Source organism: Astatotilapia calliptera, chromosome 20, assembly GCF_900246225.1.
Source record: "Astatotilapia calliptera chromosome 20, fAstCal1.2, whole genome shotgun sequence".
Lineage (NCBI taxonomy): Eukaryota > Metazoa > Chordata > Actinopteri > Cichliformes > Cichlidae > Astatotilapia > Astatotilapia calliptera.
In genome coordinates, this window is record NC_039321.1 from 24,519,878 (window position 1) to 24,538,142 (window position 18,265).

General features: G+C 40.8%; 1 protein-coding gene across 5 annotated transcripts in view; it reads left to right on the forward strand.

Moving 5' to 3' along the window:
- The window catches only part of acot7 (acyl-CoA thioesterase 7), a 58,490-nt gene that overhangs the window by 13,203 nt on the left and 27,022 nt on the right, over positions 1-18,265 (forward strand). For 3 of the 5 annotated variants that reach the window (XM_026153137.1, XM_026153136.1, XM_026153134.1), the window contains exons 4-7: positions 11,236-11,327; positions 11,624-11,738; positions 12,823-12,837; positions 13,403-13,489. In XM_026153137.1, coding sequence (XP_026008922.1) covers positions 11,236-11,327; positions 11,624-11,738; positions 12,823-12,837; positions 13,403-13,489 — 309 coding nt within the window. The remainder of the gene's footprint in view (positions 1-11,235; positions 11,328-11,623; positions 11,739-12,822; positions 12,838-13,402; positions 13,490-18,265) is intronic. The other 2 variants (XM_026153138.1, XM_026153135.1) reach the window with 1 other exon arrangement.

Consider the following 18,265-nt stretch of genomic DNA (forward strand, 5'->3'; position numbering starts at 1 on the left):
CACAGGCAGTTGCAATTTTGCACATTAAAGCACTCACTGCACCGCTGCACTGGTCTTCCTCCACTGACACCCCATATATATTGGAGGGGGGAAAAAAAGGTGCCTGCCACTGCTAGGTGCCATTTCTCTCAGCTGTCATAATGCCTTTTACCATTTATGCAGGCCCTTGTTCCAAAGCTGTCACTGCCTGAACTTGAAAAATCATCCCCAAAGTCAAGCGAGATCCGTTAGCGCAGAGTGTAGAAATTTGACAGAGCAGATTTGTGCCCGTGGTTCATGGAGCCAAAAATCTTCCTATTCTGCAATTCGTAAATCCAAACTAAGTAAGCAAGCTGTTCCTCCTGCTAGTTCAGACCCAGCTTTTGTGAGTCTGTAGACACGTGTCAAAATCAACCACTTTTCTAGTAATGGTCACTTTTACATGCAAACAGTCAGACGATACTGACCTTAAAAAGCAACTTAAAGGCTGCTTCAGCTCGTCAGTGGGGCTGTGTCGTCTACGGTTGTACCCTTGACAGTGGGTAGTGATTGGTGCCTGCCTACAAAGAACAGTCTTAAACTTAAGTGTTTAAGGTATGTGCTAACTAAAAATAAAGACAAAATGATAGTTTATTAAATTTTAATGAAATTTGCAGATTGTTTCGCTGAAGTTTAATAAACTCCTTGCTATCTAAAATATAACAGGACACCGGAGTAAATTCTCGAGCATCTCACACTTCTGATGATCAGTTGTCTGCTTGATGTTTATTCAGCTGTGTAAAAACTATAACTTTAATCTCCGCCAAACCGATTCACTCAAGAGCAAATAAAATACTAAAAAAAGCCAAACAATAACATAACAAGTTATCTAAGTGACTTATATATCATGTTTAACCCGAGTAGCGAAAGACGGCGGTGGGTTTGAAAACGATTTGCCAGGAGTCCGGTGTTCTCACGGGCTCTAGTGAGCCTTTCCCCCAGCTAGCTATCATGCTAGTGGGTAACAGATGTCTCCGAAAACGTCGGAGCGCTTTTGAAAGTATGTGGTGTCCTGATAAACTGAGCAGATATTTGAAGTTTACACAGCTACATTCTCGCCTAAAAATATGTTAAACTTTATTTTGTGACCCAGAAAGAATAATAAGAGTAATATTAAAACTAACTAGCTGCCACCATTGTTGGAAACTGAGCTGTGTCACTACCCGATCCGTACCGGAAACCCGATCGGTACCCCGCATGCGCAAATCTTACGTCACTTCCTCTCTTTGCCAACATTGCGACATTCAATATATTTGAATGGTACGGTTAGCGCCCAGTTAGCTCCTAGCATTTCTCAACAGCTCTGCCTCCTTTTCGACTGCCCGGGACATTTAAACAATGGATAATCCGTATACAAAGAAATTCATGCTTTTCTCCTCAACAGAGAGCGTCCCCCGATTGAGCAACAGCGCCGTAAAATAAGAAGAATGGCGCCTAATTACAGAGTTAATAATGCAGACTTTGTAATATCTCACGTGTAGATTCATCAGCCAGATTAAGTGTTTACTGACAATTGACAGTGATAGCGCACATCATCATCACTATTCCAACAATCCTCTCCTCACAGACAAGCATAAACACACTCGACTATCGCTAAATCAGATTTAACACACGTTTGTAATGACGATAATTCAGTTTATAATAGGGTTTATTCGCTCGGTCAGCAGGTGGCGGTATCCTCGTACACTGGGGAGTAAACTGCCATTAAACGAACAGAAGAAGAAGAAAACATCTGCACATGCGCGGTACGGATCGGGTAGACCCGATTTGTACGGCCAGAATTTACACATGCGCAGTAAGGATCGGGGAGTCCTGATCCGTAACTTTCTTTTTATTTTTCGTTTTTGTCTACATTGTACTGAAATGCTTCATTATTGCAAACATTTTAAGATATACTTGTTATTCTTAACATTTTAACAGATACTCTGACCCATAACTATCGTAAAACGCTACGACCGGAAGTAGAAACCTTTCGCGCATGCGGGGTACCGATCGGGTTTCCGGTACGGATCGGGTAGTGACAACCTGGGCTGCGCTATGAATTCTGGGACACAGCTTCTTCTTCTTCGGGGTTTAACGGCAGCTGGCATCCTTGTACATGCAGTGCTGCCATCTTCTGTTTCAGTGCGTTATTACACTCTTAAATCCTACTACTTATTCCTGCGTCTTTTGGGATCTTACAAAGCTTCAAACGACGCGTCGACTATTAAATTAGTCGTCGACGATTTTAATAGTCGACGTAATCGTGACTAGTCGATTAATCGTGGCAGCCCTAATATTTATAAACAATCAAAAACAACAATTATTAGGCAATTTATTTCCAATTTGTATTGAATTTATTTCTGTTAACATGGTGTTTTTGGTCTGATTGAAGGACTGATGTGATGGTAAGGTGTCTGCTGCTCCGCTTTGAATATTGGTAGGCTTTTTTTTTTTTTTAATTTTCACAAGAATTGCTAGTTCCCCTAGAGTTTTGGCCACCCCAACAATCAGACGATTCCCTATGAGCAAGCATTTAGCAACAGTGGGAAGGAAAAACTCCCCTCTAAGAGGAAGAAACCTTCGACAGAACCAGGCTCAGGAAGGGACAGCCATCTGCTGCGACTGGTTGGGGTGGGGGGAGTGAAAATTTTAAAAAAAGAAAAAAGCCAAAGTGATCATTATTGGAGCAGCTTAATGAATTTTTCCAGTGCTGTTAATACCCTTTTCCAACCCCAGTTTGTGTTTTTGTCACTTTTGTCCAAGGTGGAGGAGGCCATGCTGTAGATTGATTCTGTATGGTCTTTCAATGTCAATACAAGGGAATCTCTTAGAGAGGCCAGGGTTGAAAAAGGGATGCCGGAGAACCTCCGAGGGTGTTATCCGCTGGTGTGCATCCAAGGCCAACATCCCTTTAATTAAGCTGACAAATAAACGTTGGCCATTTTCAGGTCCTCGTCTAAACACCATTACTTGTTCGAGGTCATCAAGACGCGTAAGTTTTATGTATCGAGTCTCCAGGGACTCATATCCTGTCTCGCACTGAAATTGTTGGTCAGTCTTAAATGTCCAGCGCTGTTGGTTGTAGTTGTCTTCAATGAAATAGTCTTCAGTGTACACGCCAGAGTCCAGAACATGATCTAGTGGCTGTCCTTGAGTCTCTATGATGAATTTCAAAACATCATATTCTCCATTTCCAGGGTAGAGTGGCACCCCTGTACCAAGTTCCACAGCTATCAGCCCCAAAGACCACATGTCAGCTGCTTCATTATAAGGAAGGCCAAGCATAACCTCAGGTGCACTATAACCAACCGTCCCCACACAATCACTAGGATTCACTGCAGAAACAGGACATGCGAGGTCAAAGTCTATAAGTCTGACTTTGACTGGAGACTCATGGCGGTTAACAACCATGATGTTTCCAGGTTTGAGGTCAGCGTGCACTATTCCCACAGAACCTAGGTGTGACAGGGCATTTGTGAGTTGATGTAAAATTGGCCTGACTTCGCTTATGGGGAGACCCTGGTTTTTCCGGTCCCGTATGTAGTCCCAGAGGCATTGATCAAGGAGTTCAAAGTTTAAGCAGACCCGCTCTCCGTCGTGGAAAAAGCCGTTCCATTTAACTATGTTGGCGGCATCTGGATCCAACCTTCTCAGCTGCTCCAGGATGCAAATTTCCAGTTTTGCCTGTTGCAGAGTATCAGGACGGTTCCTGTTGACTTTAATAGCCACAGCACGATTGGTTTTGGTATCGCGACATTTGGCTACAATACCAAAGCCCCCTTCTCCGAGGAAAGCCTCTACCTTGTAGCGGTTTCCCAAAATGCTCCCTTCAACTATTTCAAGCTCACCTGAGTTGAAGGATGAGCTGGCTGACGTGTGGTCGCATACTTGCAGAGAAAATTCAACTGAGTTTTGGAAACTGCAGTTGATTTTCTGTGATCTCTTGCTTTCCAAGTTTGAAGGGTGCTGAAAGACCACAGGGTTTTGTGGTCTTTCAACACTCATGTTAGTGCAAGGGGAACTCTTACGGTTGAAAAAGGGATGCCGGAGAACCTCCGAGGGTGTTATCCATTGGTTTGCATCCAAGGCCAACATCCCTTTAATTAAGCTGACAAATAAACGTTGGCCATTTTCAGGTCCTCGTCCAAACACCATTACTTGTTCGAGGTCATCAAGATGCGTAAGTTTTATGTATCGAGTCTCCAGGGACTCATATCCTGTCTCGCACTGAAATTGTTGGTCAGTCTTAAATGTCCAGCGCTGTTGGTTGTAGTTGTCTTCAATGAAATAGTCTTCAGTGTACACGCCAGAGTCCAGAACATGATCTGGTGGCTGTCCCTGGGTCTGTATGATGAATTTCAAAACATCATAATAATTTCTCCCAGGGTAGAGAGGCACCCCTGTACCAAGTTCCACAGCTACCAGCCCCAGAGACCACATGTCAGCTGCTTCATTATAAGGAAGGCCAAGCATAACCTCAGGTGCACTATAACCAACCGTCCCCACACGGTCAACAGGCATTACTGCAGATGCAGGACATGCGAGGCCAAAGTCTATAAGTTTGACTTTGATGGGAGACTCATGGCGGTTAACAACCATGATGTTTCTAGATTTGAGGTCAGCGTGCACTATTCCCACAGAGCCCAGGTGTGACAGGGCATTTGTGAGTTGATGTAAAATTGGCCTAACTTCGCTTATGGGGAGACCCTGGTTTTTCCGGTCCCGTATGTAGTCCCACAGGCATTGATCAAGGATTTCAAAGTTTAAGCAGACCCGCTCTCCGTCATGGAAAAAGCCGTTCCATTTAACAATGTTGGCGGCATCTGGATCCAACCTTCTCAGCTGCTCCAGGATGAAAATTTCCAGTTTTGCCTGTTGCAGAGTATCAGGGTGGTTCCTGTTGACTTTAATAGCCACAGCTTGGTTGGTTTTGGTATCACGGCATTTGGCTACAATACCAAAGCCCCCTTCTCCAAGGAAAGCCTCTACCTTGTAGTGGTTTCCCAAAATGCTCCCTTTAACTATTTCAAGCTCATCTGAGCTGAAGGATGGGTTAGCTGACATGGTGGAATGTGTCGGCTTGATCGGTGAATTGCTGAGAAACGTGAAATTCTCTCAAAACTTTCCAAAAGGGTTTTGGTTGCTGTCAGGTCTACGTCCGTTAAGCACTAAAGTTTAACAGAGCAAAGCCCCTATTTATGGGCTTTGCCTCTCAGCAAGATTATGACATAACAAAGGATCAAAGGCATTCTATTTTTTTCAGTTGAAACACTGAAAAAAAATAGTGTTTCAACAGGGCAGGCTGGCGCCCTATGGGACGCAGAGGTGATAGGGTAAGGATGCAGAGGATAAGATCCAGGATAAGATTTACTTATCGGTCAGCTCATCAGCAGCTTGGCAGGAGATGGACTCAGGGTGAAGACACAAAATCAACAATGACAACACTGTTATTCTTTATTAGTGTGAATGCTGGTAAGCGTGTGTTTCAACCAGGGTTTTAATAGTTTTGCAATTTTCATTAGTTTTTATTTTTATTTAGTTTTGACTTCAGATTTTCAATTTTATATCAGTTTTAATTAGTTTTTACCAATTGCTTGCTAGTTTAGTTTAGTTTTTATTTTTTTGAAAATCCTTAGTTTCAGTTTAGTTTTGATTAGTTTCAGTTACAGTTTTAGTTGTGTTTGCAATAATTAAGTGTAACAAAATCCCAGTTTCATCATATCAGTCATTCTCTTCTGCTTATCCTTGGGTATGTTGCTATTCCAGCTACCATACCCTGCACCCTGGACAGGTCGCCTGTCTGTCGCAGGGCTAACACGCAGAGACAGACAACTCACATTCCCACCTATGGGTTCTTTAAATAAATAAATAAATAAAGGCAGATGAACAACCATTGATACCAGGCAACTATAAAATGTATATCTTGGCCCCAATGAGACTATTAACTCTTGCAGCACCGGGTGTTCATAATTTTTGGTTCAAGTGAATTGATGAACTTTTTGAAGGCAATTGACTCACACAGTTATGTAGATATCCCAGTCCTGTTGTCTCGGGATGCATCACGCTGCCTTGCCTGGGGTTAGCGTCTGTTTCTGGGGATGAGGGTTGAGTGTGCTCCCTTACCTTCTCAAGGTAAGCTAGGTGAGCCTTCTTGTGTGAGCTTTTCAAGCGCACTTTAAGGTTTGTGGGATTTTTTTCCCTTTAGAAATGTCCCTCATAATTTGTCTCTTTCCACTACAAGACACTTGCTTTATCCAAAACACAGTCATATTCAAAGTAATCCCAAATTGGACTCTGGCGCTTTCTCCCGACTTTTCCTGACATGATTCTGCGCGTGGACGGAGCAGCAACACAGACGACTCGACTAACGTACTTGCCACCTGCTGGCATAATTAGACAGCAAGAAAAAAATCTGGAAATTAAACTTCATTTTCACCCTTGACTATTGTATGACACGCACACATCAATAAAAACTAAACACATTTTTGCTATAAATTCAGTTAATTTTAGTTAGTTTTGTGAACACTCATTACAGTTTTTGTTAGTTTTCCTTTTTTTGATTTTATTTTTATTTCCGTTAACGAAAATGTTTTTTCACTTCTAGTTTTTGTTATTTCGTTAGTTTTCGTTAACGATAATAACCTTGGTTTCAACTGCTGCTGTGTGCACAGTGTTTGCTCTACAGCCATCATTTTACCCTCACGCATGGAGTCACTGGAGTCACACAAACCACCTGCAACTCAACACCTCAAAGACTAAGGAACTGGTTGTGGACTTCGGGAGGTCCAGAGAAGGTCCACTGCCGGTTCAGATAGAGGGGGAGGAGGTGGAGGTGGTCAACAAGTACAAGTACCTCGGGCTGTGGGTGGGCAATAAACTGGACTGGTCATGCAACACAGAGCACCTGTATAAAAAAGCCCAAAGCCGACTGTACTTCCTCAGGAGGCTGAGGTCTTTTAACATCTGCAGGAAGCTCCTGAGGATGTTTTACCAGTCGGTGGTTGCTGGAGTACTTTTCTATGCTGTGGTGTGCTGGGGGAGCAGCACAGCAAAGAAGGACTCATCCAGGCTGGAGAAACTGATCAGGAGGGCTGGCTCTGTGGTCGGCATGAAGCTGGACACTCTGGTGACAGTGGGCGAGAAAAGGACATTAAAGAAACTGCTGGACATTATGAACAATGCTGGGCATCCTCTGCACACGGCCATAAACAATCAGAAGAGTCTGTTCAGTGACAGGTTGCTTCTCCCCAAGACAAGAACTAACAGACTTAAAAACTCCTTTGTCCCACACGCCATCAGACTGTTTAACTCCTCTCTGGAGGGGAGAGGGAGGGGAAACAGGAAACAGGAGGACAAAGGAGGGAACAACTAAGCTGTAGTGCCTCTTCACCTCACTGTACAATACCTTGTGCAATACTTTTTGTAAATAGTCAACAGTGCAATAGACTCAATACTTGAAATGTGCAATTCACTTGTATTTTTATTTTTTATTCCTATTTATTCTATTTATCCCCTTTGTATATTTTATTTATATTTGTCTCTGTATTTATATATGTGTGTGTGTGTGTGTGTGTGTGTATATATATATATATATATATATATATATATATATATATATATATATATATATATATAACAATTCTGTAACTGTAACTTCGGTCGTTGCTGTGCTTTTTTTTGGAAGTCGAATTTCCCAGAGGAACCCACCCGAGGGATTAATAAAGTTCTATCTTATCTTATCTTATCTTATCTTATCTTATCTTATCTTATCTTATCTTATCTTATCTTATCTTATCTTATCTTATCTTATCTTATCTTATCTTATCGTTGTTGTCTTTCCAACAGCATGTCTTTCAAAGCTCAGAGATGTAAACATTTTTAAACTGCGTGGATCCAAGTGGAGGGATAACCGACCCATAGAAATACATTATATTTTCAGACAGGAGTTTGTCTCAACAGCAGGAAAGACCCCACTTTTTAAATTGCTCCTGTGACCAAAGTTTTGACAGCAGGAACATGAAGAACACACTGTTGTATAGAACAGGTCCTCGGGATCGTCACCGTTTGAAAATGATTTTGATGGGAGTTAGGGTCTTGGATTTAGAAGCAGTCGTTCAACAGGTGCACCGAGGCAGATTTGGCAGGGTTTGGCCACAGAGTAATAGTATGTCAGTAGTTAGTCCTGGACAACTAGATCAAGCATTCCGATTGGCCCATGAAATTCAGGCTTCTGTTTGATTGGTGCATTTGTTTTCAGCAGACAGGTGGTTCAGATCTGGGCTTTTGGAGTCAGTTGATGACTTTTAGAATCATCTTTTCTGACTGGATCATTAAAACTTAAAGCATTGATCTTTCTGCAGTGGATTCTCCCACATTTCAGTGATATGGTGAATAAAAGAATATTGTAAAGTCAAAATACACAACGTCATAGTCTCACTTCAAGCACTTTATTCCTTACGTCATGTTTTTCCGCTCACCCACAATAAGAACAACACACCGCAGGCAACAGTACTCTCGCGATATAACAGAAAATAACAAGTTAACAATCTCCCTCTTTCTTTTTTAAAACACACACAAATAACAATTTAAAAATTGTTATTTGTGTTGTAATCTTTATAAAAAACCTAAAAAAAACCCCACCTCTTAATCTTTGGTATATGGCGAGGCGCTGTGGACACCCAAGTTTGTGATTGTGTAGAATTTTCAAATCAATACCATGGTTGCATCTGCTGAAAATCTCTGTGAAGCTTAAATCTCAGTGACCTTGACTTCAAGGTCAGAGGCCAACTTTTTTGAAAATCAGAGCAGTTTCACATTTATAACACAGGTATGTCTACTAGGAGGCTGAAGGGTAGCACTATATATTTATTAGGGCTGCCACAAACGATTATTTTGATAGTCGACTAGTCACCGATTATTTTTGCGATTAGTCGACTAATCAAATCCATTGGACGTAAAACGTACAGCACCAGCACCCATCTGCTCTCATATAACTATCATTAGCTTACAGCTTTAAGGGCACTATTTATTCCTTGATGTTGTGACAGAAAAAAATATACCTTTAACAAGGGGGCCATATTACATATGAGGAAACCTACTGATTTATATTACATAAATTGCTACTTTTAGGACTAAACTGACATGTCCACTGAACTTTTCCAGTCTCACAGATGACATAAAGTTTTAGCTTACTCATATCTGTACCTACAGTACACATATCAATGTTTAATCTAACATGCAGTACTTTGGACTGTGGGAGCAAACTGGGGTGCAAAGAAAATCACCAAACACAGTAAAAAAAACAGCAGAAAGGCTCAAACTCATACACTCCCTGTTGTGAAGTGAATGCTAACCTACGTCCCCGTTATACACAACAAATGCTAAAGTAAAGTTATCTAAATGCTTTCTAATTGCGCTGAGGGTATATTTTAGATTTTGCATAAATTATTTTTGTTTTTGGCAGAACATAGACTGCTTCTTCTGATACTGCACATAAAAATCTTGAAGAAACAGTGAAAATAAACAACTTTCACTGCATGGGATCATATGTGTACTTTGTGTCCCTGAGAAAAGCATGCAGAGTTATCTTAAGATCTAATAATTAGCCCTAAGGGGCACATTGTGAAACTGTTGTATTTTCAAGGTCTGCCTCAAATTTGTCTTGCCTTCAAAATGTGCTATGCCTGTAAGCGTGATGCAAAAGAATATGTGCTGTTTCAGTAGATGAACTGTGAAGGATAAAAGGTTGCAGCCTGGACGAGGATATGGTCAAACATTGACATTGTCTCCATTTGATGTAGAGGGATTTTAAATTCAAAGCCGGTTATCTGGTTCCTTTTCGATCAAAAAGGGCATCAGTCGTACTGGGAATGGTTCTTCCATCCTTTCTTCTTCCCTTCTCGCTTCTCTCTCGTTTCTCCCACCACCCTAAACACAGTTCACTTCAAGGTCCATCAGTAGCTAATAATAGAGTAGAGTCACTCAGTCTTGGGTAGAGTCAAGGATATGTAAATATCCCTCCCTTTTTCCTGTGGGCAACTTCCTGGTTGCTGACAAAGGCGGGCACAAATGAGAGGAGGAGGAAAGAAGCATGGTTGGCATGGCAACGAGGCCTGGCTGTCTGCACAGTTTTTAACTCGGGTGTAAAATGCAAATGCTATTTTCCCAGGAGTAGCCTGTTAAAAGCTGCTCGCTCAGCTCTCTTCTCTTAACTTCACATGTCCTCATGCAAAGATCCCAGCTGGTTCACCGCTGAGACACATATTAAATGACATATTTTCTCTAAGGCTGTAAAGATGCCTTATTTTTAAGCCTGTGGTCATGCACATTTATGAAATTTGACTCAAGTTATCGTAATAAAAATGCAAGACGTTCAATAAAACATTTTGCTCATTCAGGCCTCAAAAAGGACTTCAAAGCTCGAAAGCTGAAAAGTTAATCGGATATTGTAGGTAAAAAACCCTTTAAAACAGTAATTTCACTTCAACCTGCTGCCCCGATGCTGCCTTTAATCTGCGTGCCATAACAACGCCAACCTAAAATAGCCCCTCTCTCTCTGTGTGTGTTAGCAAATTAAGTGAAAAAGTGTGGGCAGAGTAGAACAGATATATCACTATGACAACCTTGCTGGCTGATTGCGATGTAATGTGACTTCTATGAGTTTTGTTTTCTGATCATCTCGTTCTGAATTTTCTGTAGGAATTCAGAGTCAGTGCTACAGCCTCCAACTGCCAAAGCATTACACTGTGGTATAACCAACATACATATTTGTGCAGACACTTGATGATGAATGAGTTGCCATGGTTTCATTGGTTTCATAATTACAACACTGAAATGCAGAAAATTCAGGATTTACAGATACGCCGGGCTTAGCTAGCTACGTGACTGTGAGTACTTGTTTTCTGAACAGGCAACAACTATTGTGTTTGAACACAAAGTGTTTTCTTCTCCTTTTCTTTTCACAAGAAAGACGAATCTTTTGCAAACAGGCAGCGCCAATTGACTTGTTAAAAACTGAAGTGGCCTTTATTGTGGTATTAATAAAAGTGTCTGTTTTGACAACAGCCGTTTCAAAATTCTTTGCTCCATTGTTGTTTTATTTGAAAGACAAGATGTCAAAATTTCTCGCCAATTAGATTATGGTCACAAAAACGTTGCTTCTTCATTTGGTAGAAATGACGCGTTCCCTGACATTTTCCCTAGGACAAGTACTCAACCTTTTCTCTGTGACTGCAGGTGCCAAAAAGCTGGCCAACAAGGCAGCGCTGTGGTACGTCCCCTGCTCTCTGCAAAATGTTGACAAGATCATGGAGGTGCCACCCATCAAGGTACATGGAAACTCAAATTGCTTGCATCTTAAAATTGTGGCAGCTTCTCTGTGTCTCAGTGACCTTTCCACCCACCTTCCCCCAGCCCCACATCTAAAATGACACGAGCAAGGCTATATGGTCAAGATAGAAATGACTGACATTTAACAATGTGAAAAGTCCCTTTCACTCATCTTTGTTTTGAATACCTGCTTGTTGCAATTCTTTGCTGTACTCCTCGTGCATTTGTGCAGAGAGTGGTGTTCGAGTGGATCTATGCACAAGTGTTCAGCATGTTGAATATATTCTTTCTACAGTATGCTAGTGCTGAACAAGAGGAGGAGGGCAGGAAGCGCTATGAGGCTCAGAAGATGGAGAGATTGGAGACCAAGGCGAGGCCTGAAGAGATGATGCCATCTCCACCCAACCCAGGTAATATATTCAAGCTCAGGGTCCCATATCAGTTTGCAGATACAAAACCACAGCTATAGAAGTCATTTCCCTATCTTACAAGTTTTCAGTGATGATGCAGATATGAGTGAAATTTCTTCCATTTCCTCCCTCATGGGGTTTGCTAATAGTATGCCATAAAAATACTAAAAATACTGTACAGCCATCTTTGTTGTTGCCCAATTAATGCAGTGACGGGAGAAGCAATTAGTTTTTTGATGTATTTTCACTGCTGGCACCATGAATTCATGCTGAGCTGCAGCAGGAAGTCAAAAGCAAATGCTTTTTTCAAAGTTAAAACACAGAGATATTATTGCTGAATATCAAGATAAAACAATGATAAATCAAGCAAGTGAAGAATCCCTGGAGTGCTCTCAGAGCGCGTCCACAGGAATACATTTAAACATTTAACATGTAAACACGTGGGCCCTAGCATCCTCACAAGAGCACTTGAAGAACTCAGAAATGGATCCATTTGGAAACACTGCTGCGTGGGCACTTCTTTTCTCATTTCTGAGGCTTTCTTTCTCTGGCAGGGGGTGATACCCTCTTGAGTTAGCTTTAAAGACACCTCCTAAGCCGATTTTTTTCAGAGCCACTAAAGTATGTGTTTTACTTTGACTGTCTTCACACACGAATGGCAAATTGGCTGGTTCTTATATTTCGCTTTTTTACTCCACTTGATGACTTAAAGTGCTTCACACAACATGGCTCATTCATCCATTCATACCAACAATTATTTCTCCGTTTAAGTGCTTTCAATCTAACATTCACACTCTGATCTCACCAGTTTCAGCACCACTCTCACTAAATGTCCAGGCAAAGACATCTGTTTTATTTTCTTCTTCTACTTTTATGTTTCTTCTTTTGTAGTATTTTCTATAAGTAGTCAGGCCTCTGCTTCTTGTTTACATGTTGTAGGATTGAGTGGTCATGTGTTCTACATTTACGGGTGTGCATTAAAAGTATTGTATTCATCATTAGGTGCTATATACATGTATTCATCCATATTAAAACTGTAAAGACTCTAATCGAATTCCCTAATTTTGTCACGCTGCTTCATCAGAGGATCCACCAAAAGGTATGTGATCAGCAAGTAGCATGGCAGAATCTATTTATCCATGAAGGTGTTGTTGGCATTGGCTTGCTTTGCTCACACATTTTATTTTTAAATGAATTCAATTTTTTTTAGGCTGACCGATACAGACATATTTTAAGACTAATACAGACAGACAGATTTGTTTCTTTCAGAAACACAAAACAAACATAATTCCCTGTTTATTTATTATGTGCACTTGTTTTTGAGTCATTATTAACACAATATAACAGTAAAATTGTGGATTAGTTGTGTATGTGCCTTTGCTAAGTGCCTTGCCAACGGGGAAGTTGCAAGAGTGCCCTCTGGTGGACAAACTCTGCAAACCCACTCCACATAACATGTCCGAAGGGTGTTTTTCCCATCCTTCCCTTTTCTTTTCTGTTTCAAATCTTAATTTGTCACTGCTGGTTATACATATCAGTACCAATATATTGGTAAATGGCTTATATTGAATGATACGATGGCCCTGTTCGTCAAGCTCTACCTTAAATTGTTTATTATTTTTTTATTTTTCTGTTGAATGTGTGTTTGTCTGTTTGCCTTGCAGAAAAGCACACTGTTGGCTTTAGCCAGTCGAGTCTGATTCATCTGGTGGGCCCTTCAGACTGTACACTACATGACTATGTTCATGGAGGTTAGTCTATTTCTTTTTCTAGATACATTCACTGATGAAATGTTGTACAGTTAATTTCATACACTAATATGTATCTGAGAGCTGAGCATTTAGCATTTTTTTATACTACAGCATGAGGGGACATGAAAAAACACACTAAATTCTTGATGAAGATTTAGGTTAACTACAGTCTGGCTTTTAGATGTGTCTTCTATAAACTCAGTGTTATTAAACACATGACTCATTAGTCATGACTGAAACTTCATTTATAGAATAAATTATTAAGCTGTTAAAGATAGAAATACATTTTCACACTATCAAAGAGGGCAAATTAACATAGCATTACATGGTTCGAACTAATGAAGGCTTCATACTTCCTCTTAGCCTTAATCCAGTCTTAAGCATATATATTTTCTTCGCATCCAAAGCTATATTGCATGAATGAATGGGTCGGATGTTGACTGCTGCTTACTAATCATTTGTATGAAGAGCCTACACACAACAGTAGCTGATGCTACTGTATTCTATGCACATTCACTGGATACTTTATAAGGTAGACCTCACTAGTACTGGGCTGGACCTCCTTTTGCCTTTAGAGCTGCCGTTATTCTTCATGGCATAGATTCAACAAGGTGTTGGAAACATTTCTCAGAGATTTTGGTTCATGTTTACATGGCAGCATCACACAGTTGCTGCAGTATTATTGGCTCTACATCCATGATGTGAATATCCTGTTCCACCACATCACAAAGGTGCTCTACTGGATTGAGATCTGGTGACTGTGGAGAACATTTCTATACAGGGAACTAACTGTTATATTCAAGAAACTAGTTTGAGATGATTTGAGCTTTATGACATGGTTTGTTATTCTACTGGAAGCAGCCATCAGAAGATGGGTACACTGTGGTCATAGAAGGATGCTCACTATCAAGAGCAATACTCAGGTAGGTTGTGGCATTTAAATGATGGAGCCTAAAGTTTGCCAAGAAAATATCTCGTGCACCATTAAACCACCATCACCTGAAGCACTAAAACAAGCAGGATGGATCCATGGTTTCATGTTGTTGACACCAAATTCTGCCCCTAACATCTGAATGCTGCAGCAGAAAATGAGAATTCAACATGTTTCCAATTTTCTATTGTACAATTTTGGTGAGATTGTGCAAACTTTAGCCTCAGTTTCTTGTTCAGTGCTGAGAGGAGTGGCACCCGGTATGATCTTCTGCTGCTACAGCCCACGGCTTCACTGCTTGTTGCGTCTCTAGAGATGCTCCTCTGCATGTCCTGGTTATAACTTGGTTGTTATTTGAGTTACTGGTGCCTGACTATCAATTCAATGCAGTTTGACCATTTCCAGAGTACTGCCACTCACTGGATATTTTTCTTTTTCAGACCATCCTCTTTAAACCTTAGAGATGGTTGTGTGGGAAAATCCCAGTAGATGAGTGGTTTAGTACCTACAGCTGTGCCACGTTCAAAGTTAGTTAAGTCACTTTTCTGATACTCAAATATTGATATGCCTATATTCACTGAGTTGCTGCTATGTAATGAGCTGATAAGATACTTCGTTTATTGAGTTGATCAAGTGTACCTAAGAAAGAGGCTGGTGAGTGCACATCAAAGATAATGTAAGAAAACAACCAAAACTTGCTATTTGCTCAAATCAGTAGAAAGTGAAATTTTAAAAGTGCTTTTAGTTTTATTCACACTGTGTGATTGATTCACTAACAGCTGCTGACAAGCCATTTCGGAGCTCAGTGTTTTCAAGTTGCCGTCTGCCATTTGTCATCTGCGTCTGTCAGACTTCTTTGTCATTCTCACGCAAGTAAAACAAAGAGCATGAATGACATGCTGTTTAGTATTCAACGCAGGGACAGGTCAGCCCATTCACTGCCTCAGTACAGTATGAAAATTCTGCAGGGAGTTGTGGAGGATGAAACAGCTGCTCAGAGTGGAGAACATACAGTAAGGCAAACAGGTTTGGGCAAAGTGAGACAGATTTAGAGGCGCAGAAGAAGATAGCAGCAAGGAAAGACATAAATATAATATAATATATACTGTGTTTGTTTTTTGGTGTTAATGCTTGTGTTAAAGTAAAGGCAGAGTAACCCATGTCTGTGTAGGTTCTGTGTAGGTGGAGGTTAAAGTGGGATTTTGCAGGTGGGGGAACAATAAATACTGGTGTACCAGTGCACTGGAGGGAAATGACTCCATAACAAATAAGTCTGTTTCTCAGGCTTGACGCTCTTTGTGGATTTTGCCAGCTAAGTTCTTCCATACATATGTTAAATCAACCATCAACCATCAGGGCTACTTTCCAGTTTCTAGCCTGTATAAAGGCAGCATAAAAGTAGTATTTGGCAAGTGCTGCTAAAGAGCATTATTGGTTTAAATTTAAATTGATGACTCTTTCAAAAGGGCACCTAGAATCGATTCCTGCAGCCATACCTAAACACACTTATTTTGAAAGATTATCTAGATTAGTTTTTGATTAACATTAAACATAAAACAAAAACTGCATGCGCAGAATATCGGTTCAGAATTTGCCAACTTATCTCACAAATACGGGTTTAAAAGCTGTTTTCCTCTGGAAGGTGTATCTGCCACCATCTTTGCAGTTGAAAAATTCTCATATAAATTTAGTGTCATTTCTGTCTCTTATAATGTCTCTACTGCAACCCATGACCTTACCTAATGGTGACCATGGAGACTGCACTCTGCCCTGCACCACTGCATCTAGTCCATCACTGAAAACTGTAAACAATACTGCAAATCACCCAGTTTAGCCTGCTGTGCTCTGCTGTGCACTGACAATAGTCTCTCATCTTCATGTCTAGCCCTTTCATTATTACATCTTTCCCCTTCGCGAAGAGTAAAATAACACACATTAGCATTTTTTTTTGGCCTGGAAAATACAACAACTATACCTTTAAGTAGGAGACCCACTGTGTGCCAAACTGCTCATATTTGTTGAGCTATTTGAAATGTTGCAGGAAATGTACGCAGGTCCCTTGGGTGACTTAACTGCCTCGGTGGCAATAGCTGCAGGACATGAAGCCCATCAGATGTAATTACTCATTAACTGAAGGCGCAGGAATGCTTTTCTGGATCGTTCCGTCCCACTTTAACCTCTAGGTGCAGGTGAACAAAGAGGAATGTTCCAGTCTTAGATGGCAAATGGATGTCTCTTTCTCATTGCTGAACCAAAAAATACATCTTATATAATGTTGTCAAACAAGCAACAGAAAAGAACTCAAGCACAGCATCAAGTATTAGTGAGAGTTAGCTGTTAGATTGATTTAGGTACTGCACTGATGATCCACAGGCAGACTGCAAGGGGACTTTTTCCTCAGAAGCAGACACCGTGACGCAGCAGATATTGACTGCCTGCGATTGAGAACAGGTAAAACCTCAGCTGACACATATGCAGAAATAGTTGCTAGTTAATTTGTAAATTAGAAGGGTCAAATGGACTGGCAAAAAACTCAAGGACAGGAAAAGCATTGGCTGGTCCAGCACATTTAGAAGCAGGAGAGGCTTCTACTCCCCTTCATAACCCAGGGGGTTATGAAAGAGTGGCTCCAGGAAAACTTGGTGGGCAGGATCAGATGGGTAACTGCCAGATTCAATGCTCTGCCAAGTAAACAACTGTCTGAAGTTAGCAGATCAAGTGGAGAGACTGGCTCAAGGTTTATACTTTCAGCCTCATATTAGCCCTAGCTTGGGGGTTACTGGAAACATGCAGAAAAGCATACGTGAAACAATCCTCAAAACCAACACTGTTGTAAAGGAACATTTCTTCTGGTTGGGCTCATTGTTCTTCCTTGAGCTTTTCCATGAGCAGTGCTATATTTGAGTCTGTTCTTACAGTAACAGTGTCTGTTCATATAAGAGGACACAAAGGCAGGCTGAAAGAACAAATAATAATGACAGAGAAAGAAGCAACACAGATCAAATACAAGAAGAATTTGGACAAAATCCTTCAAGGACAAACTGGTAAGAAGGGACTGGTCATACAAGTGGAAAAGGAAAGGAAGACAGGAAGTAAACTATAATAGGAGGATAATAATGAAAAAGGAATCTACATATAAAACCCAAGACAATGACAAATTGCTTCCTTGGGTAAAAACTTCCCCTATGAACAGGGAAGAAAAGACTTAAAGTCAGATATGCTTTGGAAGCTACCATTCCACCTGAGCAGGTTAAAAAGGAGGTAAAGGTGTTTTTAAATGTATCTGAATTAACCCTCATGGAAAGCATGCAGGGATTGATAGAAGTATTCTGAGTGTGAAGGATCCCTGTTATTAGTTTGATGGAACACAAAGCTGTGACTAAAGCTATGAGGTCTGTGAGTGAGAAGTTATTTCTCCCATTTGTAGAGGAATTTGTGCAAAAACTATCCCTGTTATTGTAGTGTGCACACAGAACAGACAGCTTGTGGACCATGAAAAACTATTTGCTGAATTTGTAAAAATAAGCACTTGGATTAGCACGACTGACTTTACCTTTAACCCCCCGCATAACAGAGGCACAGTCGAAGAACTGCTGATTTAATCCAAGGAGAAACGTCCTTGAGAAGCATTTTTCTTGCTTTTAGTGCTCTTGGTGTCCTAAGCGAATGGAGAACATTTATGTGCATGTGTGCACTGTTGCATTGCTTAAGTAACTACTTGGGTGGCTGTCGTTCTGTGTTACTTGCATAACGGCACTCTGGTGTTATGAGGAGGAATGCAATGAGGGAAAAAACAAAATGCTGAACAACGAAGCAGGAAATAAACCACTGAAACAGTGAGCGGA